Source organism: Vombatus ursinus, unplaced genomic scaffold, assembly GCF_900497805.2.
Source record: "Vombatus ursinus unplaced genomic scaffold, bare-nosed wombat genome assembly UNPS02014813.1, whole genome shotgun sequence".
Taxonomy (NCBI): domain Eukaryota; kingdom Metazoa; phylum Chordata; class Mammalia; order Diprotodontia; family Vombatidae; genus Vombatus; species Vombatus ursinus.
In genome coordinates, this window is record NW_020954591.1 from 29,623,793 (window position 1) to 29,640,083 (window position 16,291).

A 16,291-nucleotide genomic window follows, 5' to 3' on the forward strand; every position below is an offset into this window, starting at 1 on the left:
TGAAGCACTTTACATAAACCATTTCACTTATCTTTGAAACAATTATGAGAAAAGACACATGATGGACTTAGTGGCAAGAAAGCCAGATTTGCAGAAAGCTGTGGATTCCAGACCTGCCTCTGCTATACAGAAGCTGTGTGACCATCCCTTAATTTCTCAGTGCCTCAGGCAACTTTCTAAAACCTTAAGTTAAAAATTAGTTGTGGATCAGCATCAGTGTGAGGTGTTTCCCCAATAGGAATTCTCCACATAGATAAATCACGGAGATGAACCCATCCCAACCCCCCCCAAAAAATTTACCTTGACACCTTAACAAGTGGAATTTTCTATCTGAGGCAGTTGGTTGCAATGATCTTTAACCTCCCTTCTCTTCCTAGGTTCATATTTGGCACTCTAGCTTTTTAGTGACTGACCTAGCTGTTGAAAGTCACAGGGGGAGTAAGTAATCAACTTTGTCATTTTAGGTGGAATATTTAAAACATAGTCCTATGCAGGACTGAGATCATGTCTGAATACTCAAGCTTACAAGTGGGGTTGAGAATCCAAGGTTCATTTATAAGTAGGTTGTTTGAAACAGGGAAGGAATTTTCCTGTATCTAGTGTTAGGGTTAGGTTACCCAAGCCAGCCCACAAAAACCTCTATAACCCACAAAGTGCCTCAAGTATAAATGCCTGCAACACTAAGGTAGGTAAGTAGTCCTAAGCACCAGAGATGCCAATGTTTCCAGGGAGAAACTATTCAAAATTCCAATTGGAGATTTTCTGGGAGTGCATTCCCCCACCCACCACTGCCACCTCCACTGCAATTTTCCACCTCTCCCAACACCCAGAGGCTGAGCAGTGGGAACAGAATTTACCCAGCTCCAAGTCATTAATTGTGGCTTCTGTGGTGGGAGGCGCTAGCAGTTCAAGGGGCTAGAGCAGCTGAGACACTTTTCAGTCCAGCCAGCACCGTCACCCCCTTTCCTTTTGAAGAATCCAGTCAAGGTTAGGGTTCTTTTTCCTTTCCACTGTCCAGACCTCGAACTTCCAGTGAGGAAGCTCTTGTTTCCTGAACTATTACAGAACAGAAATGTAGTCTCACAATTTCTCTGACTTTTCTGAATGCAATCTCTGAAGCAAGCATGCAGCCCTTTTGAGGTTCTCTGAGGGTTTCCATTGCAAAGAACAAAAGGAAATGGTGTGAAAAGGTTATATTGTTACCCCTTCCCAAGTGATAGATCCTTGGACACACAAGGAAGTAAATTATCTACCATTAAGAGGATGGGGAAGAGGGGTGTGTCAGGGGTCAGGATGGGGAATGAGGGCCAGAGATGCCAGAAGTGCTCCAGTCAAGATCTTAACCAGAGCTTTGGGGGTCAGAAGCATTGAGTGAGAAGGTGGTTGAGCCATGAAGATTCACCTTTCCTTCCTGTGTCCTATTCCCTTATGGTATACCACACCTGTTACAAAAACGTCATTCTGGATGAGCACTGGTCTTAAGTGAGAATTAGTGACTGTGGTTGGGGGAAAAGACACCAGGTGTACCAGAGACTGTAGAGGCACAGTAAGGGAAGGGAAGAGGGGCAAAAAAACAACAATCAGAGAGCAGAGCAGAAGGAAAATTCTGATGGTAAGTTGGGCATATAAAAGTAGAGAATTCCTTTCTATCATCTGGGAGGAGGTCAGCATATGATGTCACTGTGCATGTAATTTGTACTGTAAACTTGTTTACCAGTTGGTATATAAAGTTTCTCTAGGCCTGGGAACACACTAAAGCCAAGCATCTCAAATGAGTTGTTCCTGTGAAGAAAACAGTAAAGAATCTCATTTGCTCCCTAATTTCCTGAGCTAGGAATAAGGGATAAGTGTGATTTAAAGTCAGAGAATTAGACACCATGAAGAAGGACTAGCTTTGATGTGTGTCCTTGGGCAGGTCAATTAAAATTAACATCTCTATGGTTGTTGTTCAGTGTCTTCATGACCTCATTTGGTGTTTTCTTGGCAAAGACACTGGAGTGGTTTGACATTTCCTTCTCCAGCTCATTTTTACAGATGAGGAACGGAGGCTCACAGGGTTAAGTGACTTGCTCAGGGTCACACATCTATTAAGTATCCGAGGAGAGATTTGAATTCAGCAAGATAAGTCTTCCCAGACCCAGCATTCTATCCGCTTCGCCGCCTAGCTGCCACCAACATTTCTAGGGGTCAGTTTCTCATCTGTAAAATGGAAATAAAGAATACTGACAGAGGCTTCCTCATTAGGTTATTATGAGGCTATAACCTGAGATAACATAGTTAAAGTACTATATAAATGTAATTGATATTATTGATGATTCCAACAGGAGAGATGTTTCAATAGATTATAATATTCAACAGATTACAATACAATAGAATACAATTAAATTGGATTTAACCAATTAAAAGAATTTATTAATCACCCACTATGTGTAAAGGCATTATGCTTGTTGTTGAAATTGCAAAGATAGATAAGAAGCTTACAATTAAATAGTGGGGGTCTGACAGGAGGGTTGGGACATGTATATGAGTAGCTGCGATATAAAATCAAATGTGATAACAAGGGAAAAGCCTGGGCACAGTGATCTGATGATATCTTATGATCAAATAAGAAAACATGGAATTCATGTGAAATGTACTAAAATGCTAGAAAAGTATAAGCTTCTATTGTACTTATTTATATGAAATTTGAGGAACCTAAGGTCAGTTGGGGGAGAGAGGATGTTTCAGAGGTCTTAAAAGGAGAGAAAATGCTTCATGGAGGAGGGAAAATCCCTTAACTGGGGAGGAGGACAGGAAGACAGTGGATTCCAGGCCTATGGAACTTGGTGAGCAAAGGCTAAGAGGGAAGACAGGATTATAATGGAGGACAGTCTGATATAGTACAATTTCCTCTGACTCCTCTATCAAAAAACTGTAACAACCACCAAAACAGTCAACATATTCTCTACATTTAAGCATTATTTGACTTTTTTGACAATGTTTTGACAATTTGCTTTGTGCTTTCAGTCACTTGTCAATCTTGTAACCTTCAGGAGAGGTTGCTGAATGCAGCATTCAAAGTTGAAATCACTGAGATAACACCAACTTAAATGTTCTGTCATAATCCAAATATATAACCGACTCTACCAACCTCCAGAATAATGAATAAGACAAAACAATATTCATGGACAAAAAAAGTTTCTCCTTCATCTCTCCCCTCCCTGAAACCAAGGCTGAGAGAGGAAAAAAATCCCATCAGAAAATGTCCGTGATCTGGTTTTCTTGAGTTTAACTTAATCAAGGTAAGGTTTCCTATTTTAAACTCAATTTCAGGTTTAAGAAACAGTTTTCTCAAAAACCTAAAAGAACTAAAGTTTCTGAATTTCAGAATCTTTGTGCAAGGTGTAAGAGATCACATCTGCAACTAAAAGGCACTTTTGAAGGACAGTTTCAGAGAACCCAAGAAATTATTGTCCAGTGATTAATTGGCTGATGAAAATATTTCCATTTTTCAGTTTACTTGAATACCAACTCTTCTGACGTAGGAGATGTGGCACCAGAATTTGATGTTGGGGCTTACAGAGTCTAAACAACTGGATTGGCTTGATTGACTAAGGGGAGTTTCCTAATTGCTATAGCTCTTTTGATTCCATTCCAACTGATACATTTACCATATCTACTGCTATGGGCTTTAAAAACTGCCACCAGAAAGAAATATGTTTATCTTATGTTTCATTATTTCAACTACCAACCTGTAAATGATGTGCTGCTATAGTTCGGCAATTTTTATTTGAACAAGTGACTAAGGTTGTCTATCTGAGCTCCTTGGTGCATTGGTTCCACCAAGAGTGTGAAATATCTTTATCTGCAAAATGCTCTAGCAAAACAAAATCATATTTTCAGTGCGGCTGTCAGTGCTTTATTGTGTCTCTTTCAATCAAAGGGGGATTAGGCTCATCCCTTCTAAGATTTGTGATGCACATCCTAACTGCTAAAGGCAACAAAAATGCTTTGAAAATGTGGTATTTGCAAAACTATTGAGCAGTCATTAGTTGGATTCCCATGATCTAATTCAGGGAAGGCTTTAACTGTAATTGTAAACCCACTGAGGGCTTAGGATCTGAAAGTGTGGACCACTGTAGTCAGTTGTTATAAACATAATTCCCTTGGCAGACCCCAGTTTCCATCAGACAAATCTCTTTTAAGAGAAGTCACAACCCTTAACCAAGAACAACTTCATGTCCCAAAGGACTGAAATGATGGAGTAAGACAGTGACTGTGGACAATTGTAATCCATCTCTCTAAGTAAAGTAATTAAACTACTGAAAACACAGCATGGAGAGTTGGATACACTTAAAATGCATTGCAAATACTCACAAAATGACACCGGAGTCATTTTATTTTCCCTATGAGGTTATTTATCGCTGTCATTTGGTGCGGGGGGGGGGGGGGGGAAGAAGGGGTGAGTAGTACGCTCAAGCTATTCTCTTCTATTATCTTGCCAGTTTGTGTGCTGATGAACTATCTGAAACAATCCAATTCCATGGCCTCGGTAAGCCAAAAACAATTGTCTAACACATCAAAACATAGGCAAAATCCTTGAAAATGTTTCTTGGTACAGTTGAGCCTGGGAGATCACAGAAAGGTGTCTTGACTCTCCAAGGAAGGTCTCCCTCTACATACTCCAATGCAACATGTTTGTCCTGGTACACACTGAGGTTGTTATTAAACATGCCCCTTCTATTTTCTTCCAGATGCATTTGCATTGGTATAACAAATGCCTAAATGTGTTCAAAACTGTTCCTGACATAAAACTGACCTGCTCCAAGAGCTTAAGTAGGTTCCTTTTCTCAAGTTTTGCCCTAGATTTTAGAAGATAACTGGAGAGTTATATATAGTGCTGTTTGTTGTCTTATTTTTATACACTACAAGCTACTTATGATTCCAGTGATGGAGGACAGGCCCAACACTCATTTTATGGATTAGTTGTATACTAACATGATTCTGTAGCAGTCATGTTATATCTGAATTCATGTAATAAATTGTTTTATGGCACAGCTGATATTTCATTGATCACCCCACTGAGCTAGCAAATGATTTGACAGAAATATAAAGCCCTAAGCAGGGAGCATTTTGCCTGAAAAAACAAAGTTGCCTAGTCAAATGCATTGAATAATTGTTCCACTCTTCACTTTGCCTGTGTAAATGATTTAATTCACAATGTATCACATTTTCACCGACAAAGGAACATCCAAATGACTTCTTTGGATTGGAGCAGTGTTGGGATTTTTGTGGTCCTCTTCGAGAATGAAGGGCGAACAACATCTCTTGCTGTTATCTACTGATAGCATGGGTTGCAATCATACCGAGGCATTTTGTGCCACGACGACACTATTTATTAGAAATTCAATTAATGTTCTTGTTTATTTAAACATCTTTGAAATCAAACTACATAAATTTGCCTCTTCAACATAGATATATGCGTGTGCATATGTTCACCACACGTCTTCCATTATTCTCTATTCTTGGGGAGAAAGGAAATCACATATGAATTTAAAAAAATGCCCTAGGCAAAACAAATCCGAATCCACACACACAGAGACTTTCCACAATCAGTTAACTAACTTCCCCACAGCAAAATCATTCTGAAACTAGATCGGCAGACTCTGGATTTGGTCGATCACGCAAGCACAAGGATTAATTTGACAGGTTCCTAAGAGCAAAAGCAAGGGGCTAGTCAAATTACATTAAAGTGAAAAGTAACAAGCTCAAATTGTAATCAGTGGGTTGAAGCACAGAGACCAACATTTGATGTCAGGAACTGAATATACTTTGAGAAGCCCTCAGACCTTCAGTCGGAACCTCCACAGAGGGGATGAGGAAGTCACAATTCCCTTCTGCTTATTATCCGGCGTCTCTAAAGAGACCTATTCCCGGGGAAGTAAGGCATTGTAATTATTTCCAACCAGCTCGATTAATGGGCTCATTTCCTGCTCCGTTCAAATCCTACCCTCAAATTCACCAAGACAGGAGAGTTTGACCCCTTGCAGAGGAAGAGGAGCGACTCTCCTCGGACCCCTCTCTGTTCAACACTTCGAGGAAGAGCACATAACTGACAATAGGAAAGGTCCTAGGAGGTCTTACCAGTACAGGAATGCAGGGGTTTGGGTCGGACGATGAGTGAAGGGCACACAGAATAAAGGGAAAGTTTCTCAAAGTAATCGCAGGTCTCCTTGGAGAGGATCTCGTCGATCATGAAAGTCTTGTAGCGCCTCCTGGCTGCTTTGAGCTGGCCGGGCGAGCTCAGCCTCAGCTCGGCGTGGCAATGCATGGTGAGCCCGGGTCGAGCGAGCGGCCAGCCGGCCGCAGCACCGCTCCCCAAAGCGCCAAGCCGGACAGCTAGTGGGGCGAGAGCGTCTTCCGGGGGCGAGGGGCGGGGGCTGTGGGGCCAGATCCCCACCTCCTCCAGGAGGCCCGAAAGGGACAGACAGTGCACCGCTGCGCTCGGGCTCCGCGCGCACTGCAGGGAACAGTGCAGCGCCCGCGCGCTATCCCTCTCTCCTATACACACCGGCCGATAAGCATCTTCTCGGGAGCCTTTTTGGGACAGCGCAGCTGTCAATCACGTCGTGCTTCCTGCACTGCCTAGCCCGGCTGCATTGTGTTGCTGCTCAGAGCAGCAGCGTGGGGAGGGCCGGTTGACAAACTCGAGCTAATTACCCCCCACCTATCTCTGGGACTCTCTGTGTCTCTCAGACACTGTCTCTCTCCGCCCTCCCTTTCTCTCCTCCCTTCTCTCTGCCTTTCTCAATCTCTTTCCCTCTCCTCGTGTCTCTCTATTTTAAGATACTCATACAGCTGGCATTTTTTTTCTCCTCCTCCCCCTCCTGGGAGAAACTCCAGGTGTGTGTGTGTGTGTGTGTGTGTGTGTGTGTGTGTGTGTATTTATGTCCGCGCGCTTCCCCCCAGGAGCCTTTAAGTATAATACCTTTAAGGAAAACTACAGGAAGCTGGCTTTCGCCCCAACTCCCTTACTGCGCCTCTGACCATTTCGCCTTTTTCTACGGAAGACCGTTTCTCCTATCTCCAGACAACCAGTCCCAAAGGAGAGCGGCCAGGGTTGTCTTTCCTTTTACTGGTCACTAGAAGGAATTCTTTTGAGATTCCGGGAACTTTTTTGGGGGTGGGTGGATGGAGTGGGGAGTGGGAGGGAAAGCCAGTAACCAAGAGCTATGCTTAGAGGCTTCCCAAGTTTGTAAGTTACAATGTCACTATTCAGAGCTCTCGAGGTGAGTAGTTTGAAGAGTCAGCCGGCTCTTGCGACTGAAGGAGTTTTCAAAGAACTGCTCAACTTTTCCTCTCCCTCTCCTCCAGTCTCCACCCCGCGCTGTCCCCGCGCAATATCCGTGGAAAATGTGGGGACTTCTGTGGTTTTCTAGGGCAGGAACATTTTACAAAGATTTTTAAACTTTTCACTTTCCTCACCTACTTCCCCCCAATCCGAAAATGTACTTCCTCTACCCTTTGACGTAAGTAGTAGAAAACAGAAAACACGAGAAATTTGTTTGGTGTGTGTGATTTTTTTTTAAAGCAAAAACACATGGAAATTACAGCATATTTTACAGCTCTCTCTCTTGGAAATTGATGGGAGATGAACTCTCCCAAGCTGACTTCTGGGGGTTTTCTCCCGGCTTCGGCTGCTGACGGCTGCACAGAACATATTCTGCCATTTGCCTTCTTTATCCCCATATTAAATTAGATTTGCTTTTGTTCTGTGGCAGGTAAAAATTTCCAGACCTAAGAAAAATTGTTTATTTTCTCTTTTAAAAAATTATTAACAATTCAAACCCCTTTGTTTTATCTGTTTTGGGTTGTTTCGTTTGTGCGTGTAATGATTTTATTACACACACACACACACACACACACACACACGCACACACACATCTCAAATCTCTAGTGGTTCTTGCCTGGGGGCCACAGATTAGTTAAATTGTCTTCCAGGAATCGTTTGCGCAAAACGGAGTAGGAGCGCCTCTTCTCTCTCCTTTCTCACCGCGATCCCGCTCAAGAGCCTATAGGCAGGGTCGGAAAGAGAAATTAAGAGTTTCGGTGTCTGATTCATCCTCCCCGAATAGCGAAAGGTTTATGATTACTTCAGCCTCTTGATCTTCGTGAAACAACAACGCATTGCCGATCAGAGCAGAAACGGCCATATATAGATTAATTAATATCAAGCTGAAGACTAAATTAATAGACAAACACTAACGCAAGCTTACTAATACACTAATAGACAAGCGCTAAAACAGGTTGACGAATAAACTAGCAGAGTACAATAATGTAGGCTAATTAATGAATAAATCAACATTGCATGGATAGAAAAAAGAGGCAATCGGCAATTAAAAAAAATAATTATGACCAAGGAGGCAATAGACAAGAAGGAAAAAACTGAGCCGTCCGTTTAAAATATAAATTCTGATGTTTCTGTGGGGTTTTGATGAGTGGTATGTTTCATTTTGTTCTTGACCCTTGTTTGCAATAATTATTTCCCATCTTCTGTTCCAATAAATGCTGCCGAACGCAAAGTACTAACAACAAAGTTGGAGAGCCCCGCGGGTTAACCTGTACTCTTAAATAGTGAAACTCTTCATATACTACTGCCTTCCCTAGGGAGGTTGTGAGGCTTCTTGGACTGGGGCCCCAGACCTTTCCTTCCATTTTAAGCCAACCCAATTCCTAGGTCAAGGGCACTTGCTACTTGGAACCTTGGACGTGACTCTTTCCAATAGTTTCTCAGCAGAGGGAATAGTGAATAACCGAGGGGCTTGCCCCGAGCTGGCAGGAGCGATTCGAAACAACTGACCACGGAAAAGGACCCGCCTAGATAGTGCTCGGGTGCTTGATTAAAGCTTTGGTAAACGACCGGATGCAGCAAAAAAGTTAAAATTTCGCTCATCTCACTGTGTCTGTGTCCCACGAACAATCCAGAGTTAAGGGGCTTCTATTTGCCTTCAGAAAAAATCCAGCCCGAAAGTTTCCCAGCTGTGCCTTTTCTTTGGTTATCCCCAGGACTGCGGCAGGCTAGGGACATAACAGAGAATCTGAGTCCAAACCAGTACCTGAACTAGGTTTCCTGTTAAACTTAGATCTCCCAACACATTGCTTCAGGCAGGACAAATCAAAATTTCAACTTTTTGTCCAGCTAAGTGTATCCACTCAGAAGTTCAGCATTATCACATTCATTTCCTTCCTGGGCCCTAACCTCTTTCTCTTCCGTTCTATTTTTCCTGTACTCTAGTCTCTTCTTTCTTTCCCCCTCCTTCCTTTCTCTACTTTTTCCCTTCTTTTCCCTCCTCTTTTCTCCTGATCCTTTCTCTTCACTGCTTCTCTCCCTTTAAAAATTTTTTTTCTCTCATCCATTTTCTTTTTTCCTCCATTCTCATTCATTTCTTCCCATCTCCTCTTCCATTCTTCATCTTCTTCTTATTCCATTTTCTCTACTCCTGCTTCTCTTCCCTCCATCTCCTGCCTCCTTTATTTTCCTATTTCCTTCTGTTGTTTCTCTTGCTTTTCTTGCCTTTCTTGTCTTTTCTCTTCTTCCATTTCCTTTTCCTTCTCTTCCCTTAATCTTCCACTTTTTCCTCTCCCCTCTTTTCCCCTCCTTCTTCCTCCTTCCTCCTCTTTCTACCGTATTCTTCCTCTGCCCACTTCCCTCTCATCTCTTGACTCCCTCCTCCCTTAACCTCCTCCTTCCTTCTTTTCTCTCTTTTTTCCTCCTTCCTCTACATTATCTTTCCTCTTCCTTTCTTCTGTCTCCTTTCTTTTTCTTTCTCTTCTTTTTTTTTTTTTTTTGGCTAGGCAATGGGGTTAAGTGACTTGCCCAGGGTCACACAGCTAATAAGTGTTATGTGTCTGAGTTCTTTCTTTTGTCTTCTTCTTCAGAGCAGTAGCTGAAATTTTATTCTCCCTAGGGATTGCTGTCTGTGTGTTTGGATGGGGGTGGGGTAGGAAAGAGTTGGAAAGAAAGTCGTATACCCGTGGCAAGGAGGAAGGTGCTCTCCGACCTTACTCAAAACTCCCCCCCCCCCATTTATTTTTTGTTCTCACTTCTCTCCTACTCTTTTTTTTCCAAGGAAACAATATTTGCCAGTTTTTGCCCTATCCCTACTTTGGTTTATCACAAAACTGGTAACTTTGTTTTCAATTAGACAAGTGAAGAAGGCTGGGCTTTGAGGCATTCTGATTTTTTTCTTAGGCAAATAGTTCATAAGGTGGGGCTCAAATTACCATCTTTTCCCAAGTAGAACAGAGTTGTTTTCAATTTTGTTGTTTTCAAAGTTGATTTGTTTTGGTGTCTCTTTTCTCCAGCTCTTTTTGTCTTCTCAGCATGAACAGCTTATTTTTACTTTTCTCCTCCTTGTATCCCCCCTTCTTTTTCAACATCCCTTCTCCTCTTTTTATTTTTAACCGGTAATAAGGTTTCTGTCTCATGAAGCACACTCTAGCTGTCAATCATGCAGGGAGAACTTTGGTTGAGTACAATCAGGGTTTTGTAACATTAATGAAGTGGCAGTGACAGCAAACATCTGCCAAGGGGACTCAAACCTTTTACAGCTGTTGGAACCACAGAGACACTTCCCAGCCTCCAGTGACTATGCCCTGGTGGTGCCTTCGGAACACATCCCCATAAACACACATAGTGAGAAAGTTCGATCTGATCTAAACAAGCTCTCACCAAAGGGAGATCGGGGGATCGGATTCCCAACTTGACACCTGCTTTTGCCATGGGTGGTAGTGGTGGTGATGGTGGTGCAGAGCCCTTCCAGGTGGAAGCACAAGTACAACGACACATTTACAAAATGCTGGGACCAGAAATTTTGAAGAATGGAAACTAAAGATTGCAAGTGCACTACCTTGCCGGCCCCTTCTTCTGAGGCCAACTACAGAATCCTACATAGTTAGAGTAAATGTTAAATCAAATAAATAGAATTAAAGTAACAATAGTAGAAATAATTCAGTCAATCCAATCTTCCCAAAGACTATTTTATTTTATGTGTAGATGTTTTATTGAATCATCCAATTGGGTGTTCATCTGTAAACTCTAAGCCTTTCAGAAGTGTGTTTACAGAGGATGGTGACAGTACAAATGTCAAATAAATGAATAATCCAACCACCTCCTCCCCAAGGAGAGAAAACTGAAATGCATCTCAAGTTATAGAAAAATATTTTTTACTAGCTTTCATCCAAGTCATTGACTTTTGCTTCCACAACAGGCTAGAGTGGAAAGGCTAGTAAAGAATTAGTCCTGGGAGAGGAAAAAGGATGCCTAACTTCTTTACCTTCGGAGCTTTTCTGTAACAAGAACATGTGACCAAGAGTTGACCAAAGCTACAATGAGGTTGGTCTATTTTTAATGATGAAAAATTTATTTATACAAACATGCAAAGAAAAAATGCTGCTATTTTCACAGCTCTTTTTGACTCTGGGTTTTTTGGAGAAGGCAGAAATACAATTTACCTATCCGAGAGGTACTGAATATGTCATAGAGTTGAAGTACAAAGAATGCCTAATTTGGAAGCAAGGCACTAAGGCTTCAGCCCTGGCTTTGACTTTGATTTTGGGCAAGTCATTCCACGTCTCATCTGTAAAATGGGGACATTAGATTAGATGATTTCTAAATTCCTTCCCAGCTCTAATTGAGGGCCCTATTTATTCTATTCTTTCTCAAAGGAGCTTCTATGGGGATAAAGCTTTAAATTGAAAAGATGGGAGAAAAAGATTATGTCTTCACAACACCTGTCATTGGAATAAATAATGAAAATTCAGTCAGTTGCCCCATTTTCAAGTAACTAGAATTTCTGTGCCTGCTACAGGAGGAAACTTTTTTTTAACTTTTTATTTAAAAAAAGTATTTATTTATTTAACTTTAATTACTTATTTTATCTTATTTTATTTTATTTAACCTAGATGCTGTGGCATTCTCTTACAGCATACATCTTGCTCAAGTCCCATGGTTGCTCTGCACTTCAGTTTTCCTATCTGCAAAACAGCGGTCATAAAACATGTCAACTCACCACTTGGCCAGCCTGCTATGGGAGTATGGGGTGGGGAGGTATGGTGAGTGAGTTTGTTCTGTTGCAAAACAGAAGAGGGAACACTGTCCCTTCAGGATTGTGGATGCACTTAAAGTCTTTTGCTGTTTCTTCAACAATTTGAAAGATGTTTAGTTTCTTCAGTATGAGTACCCCCACCACTGACACAGATGCCAACTTCTTCCATGCCTTCATAAGTTCTATTGGACAAAAAAAAAAAATCAACAGATTACCAATCTTGCAGTGCTGAGCCTCAGACAACAATTGTAAAGCGAGCAATGTCTGGTGCTCGAAACCTCTCCTGCTCTCTAGCATCTGTAAGAGCTGAGTTTTGCTGAAACAGTTTTTTGGTTTTTTGCTTTTGTTTTGTAAAAATCCAGTGTCTCCTCCATGCCAAGATGAAGCACCTGTGTGAAATTTTAGTAGGGGTCCTTTGCTTTAAGATTTTAACATATTTACCTCTTGATTAGCAAGGCCCTTTATAAAATAAGACAGTAGCTCTTTAAAAAATATCCTAAGAAATCATATAGCTCCCTAGGAGCAGAGTTTGTTGGTCAAAAGAGTGCTGGATTTGGAGTCAAAGGAGCTGTGTTCAAATTTGCTTACATGTATGACCTTGGGTAAATTATCTCCCCGATCTGGGTTTCAGTTTCTTAACCTGTAAAATAAGGTGGTTTAACTAGATGGTCTCTACTGTCCCTTCTTGCTATGAAAGTGTGATCCTATATAGAATTCATTCCTTTCATCATTCAAAACCTCCAACCAAGTCAAAACTAAGGAGGTATAGAGCCCTAGTGTTTCTCAAAAAAAGATATTTTTAAAGGAAAATTAGACACAGGCAAAAGCACTTCTAGACCTCAATTTATGTTATAATTTGTCAGCTTGTGGTGCAGTGGATAGAGCACTGAGTCTGGAGTTAGGAAGACCTGAGTTTAAAATTATGCCCAAAATATTCAAGAAAGACAATTAGTTAATTAACTATAAATCTCTCAAAAGGGTTACCTTTTATTAATTAGGTAAATCCCTTGACTTTCAAATCACTCATATATAAAATAGATTTGAATGAAATAATCTCTCTACTTTTAAAATGCTATGATTTTATGATTCTATGATTCTATGAAATGACAGTGTCTGCAGGTCATCCCTAATTACCGATTAACATCTGGCACCTAATGCTATAGACTCAGCACAACATGTCTATCATCATACTTAAATAAGCTTAGAAGGATCTGCTCTGTTTATAATTATTCCAATGTAAACAATGTATGATGATGAAAATACTGACATAGGATCATCTCTCTAAATTATGTGTTGCCCGAAACCTCCTTTGCTTTTTAAAAAGAAAATAATAATTCCACCAATGCTTTCAAATCCAGTATCAGAGTTGATTTGAAGCTTGGTTCAGGTACCTTTCTTCAGAGTCCTCTCTAACAATAGTAGAGGTTAGTCATGCTGTAAGGCAGCTTTTTCTTTCTTTTTGTGAGGCAATCAGGTTAAGTGACTTGCCCAGGGTCACACAGCTAGTGAGTATCATGTGTCTGAGGCTGAGATTTGAATTCAGGTCCTCCTGACTCTAGGGCCCGTGCTCTATCAACTGCACTACCTAGCTCCCCCCACCCCAGGGCAGCTTCTTAAAGATAAGAGATCATTAGCATCATGGTACTGTCAATGACAAGAACATATTCTATCTTAGCTGGCAAATGGAAAGACTTGTGAAGTCAAACTGCCTTTTGAGCACATGCAAAAAAATAATATATGCAAGGGATTTTTTATGATTAAAGAAATTTTTGGTTCTATTATTTCTATGTTTATAGAGCAGAAGAATTATCAGATACACTAGGTGCCATGAAAGCTTCCTTCCTGTTCTAACAATCTAGCTAGCCTGGCCTATGGGTTGTCTTTCTAACTCCATGCTAATGTATCAGCTGTCCCTCATTTTGGCATGTTGTGTCCCCTCACCTTTGCCTCAGTGTCCCTAGGTTCCTTCTAGACTCAGCTCAAATTTTGCCATCTATAGGAAGCCTTCCCATGCCTCCAGCTGCTGGTACCTTCCTATCTCAGATTGTCTTCCATCTCTGTCTCTGTCTCTATCTCTCTCTGTGGCTCTCTATACATACATTCATACATACATACATATACACACATACATACACATACACATATCACATACTGGTTTTTACCTTTTTTTATATAGTGTTTAGCACACTGCCTGGCCCATAGTTCAGTACCTAATAAATGCTTATTGACCGACCGATGAGTATTGACTAAATTTATAGTCCTTTGAAAGTAATGGGTTCAACCTTAACCAGATAGGCATTCTGAAAAAAAGAGGGTATGACCCTTGTTATTTGTTGTCGCTCAGTTGTTTTCAGTCATGTTTGACTCTTTGTGACCCGTTTTGGGATTTTCTTGGCAAAGATATTGGAGTAGTTTGCCATTTCTTTCTCCAGCTTATTTTACAAATGAGGAAAAAAGCAAACAGGATTAAGTGACTTGCCCAGGATCACACAGCTAGTAAGTGTTTGAGGCCAGATTTGAGCTCAGGAAGATGAGTCTTCCTTATTCCAGGTCTGGTACTCTATCCAATGTGCCACCTAGCTGCCCTAGACAAGGGGAAAGGGTTAAAACGTAGTTGGAAGATTTTTTTCAATGATGATTGAAGAATAAAGAGAGAAAGGGGAAAAGAGGAAGGAAAAAAGAAGATAAATTATAAGACCTTGCCTATAAAACGAACTCTAAAGAATGGATATTCCATCTCAAGAAATAGAAAAAAGAAGCCTGGCTATCAGGCATCCTGCCTGAGCCTTCACAGGGCAATGTTAATTTTCATGAGTTTCCATCTTTCAATCTTAGATATAGACAAATGTAATAATCCCTTCACATGAAAGTGGTCAACCTCACATTACTCTCACTGCTTGACATTTTGATTAGCACATAGAAGGTGCTTCAAAAATGGTTATTGAAAAAGAATAGGCTTGACTGAAGAATGGCTAAACAAATTGTGGTATGTGGTTGTAATGGAATATAACTGTGCTTAAGAAAACATGATGGATACAGATAAGCAGGCAAAGAGTTCTCTGAACTAAAGCAAAGTTAAGCAAGCAGAGTCAGGAAAACAACATGCAAATAACTACAACAATATAAATGGAAAGAACAACCACCAAACAATCAACACTGAATGTTGTAACATTATAAAAACAAGTCTGACCCTAAAATTTATGGGAGGCACCTCTCCTCACTCCTTGGTAGTGACTGAGGTCAGAGGGTTGTGGGACATTGCATAAAGAATCAAAATTTTGTGATACGTTGATTGGCTTTGATGATTTTTTTCTCTTTTTGTTTAAATTTGTTATGAGGCATAATTCTTTGAGAAGGAAGGATACAGGAGCAAATCTAGGTGATATAAAAACAAAAAATTTCAATAAAATCCACTTTTAAAAAAGTAAAATTGGACATAGGCAATAGCACTTCTGGACCTCAATTTATTATCTGGCAATTAGCGGTACAGTAGATAGAATGCTGGGCCTGGAGTCAGGAAGATCTAAGCTCAACTCTGGCCTCAGATACTATCTTTGTGACCCTGAGTAAATCACATAACCTCTGTCTGCCTCAGTTTCATCTACTGCAAAATGGGAATAATAATAGCACCTATCTCATAGGGTTCTTGTGAGTATCAAATTAAATAGTAAAAGCACTTAGTATGGTTCCTGGCACATAGTCAGTATTACATAATTGCTTATTCCCCTCCCTTCTGCCTATTATAAATTAATAATCATCAAAGCTATTTAGTATTGGTTAAAAACAAATAGAAAAGTAAATCAATAAAATGGATCAGGAAAAAAATCAGAAACAAACTCAGTATTCAATGAATCCTAGGATATAAATTCCTTAGGGATGAACTTCTATATCTAACAAAAAGTGCAGGCAAAACAGAAAAGCAGTGTGACAGAAATTAGGTTTAGACTAACACTTCACACCATACACCACAATGAATCTAAGAAATGTATCCAACCTGGATAGAAAAGGTCGGGCCATTAAAAAAAAGAAAGAAAGGACAAAAACAAAATAAGATTAGGTAACTTCATGATTATGAGTAGGGTAAGAATCCTTACCCAAACAAGGAACAGAGATCACAAAAGATGAAATATATAATTTTGATTTTATACATATATATGTATACACACATATATATGGCTTTGATAGAAAAAATAAATGCAGCTAGT

At 40.5% G+C, this 16,291-nt stretch overlaps 1 protein-coding gene across 1 annotated transcript in view; it reads right to left on the reverse strand.

Annotated features, from left to right (window-relative positions):
- BARX2 (BARX homeobox 2) overlaps nt 1-6,805 on the reverse strand; it is an 80,465-nt gene extending 73,660 nt beyond the window's left edge. The window contains exon 1 of the mRNA XM_027835231.1: nt 6,124-6,805. Within this exon, the coding sequence (XP_027691032.1) occupies nt 6,124-6,310 (187 nt within the window). The 5' untranslated portion in view covers nt 6,311-6,805. The remainder of the gene's footprint in view (nt 1-6,123) is intronic.
- Between the last annotated feature and the right edge of the window lie 9,486 nt (nt 6,806-16,291).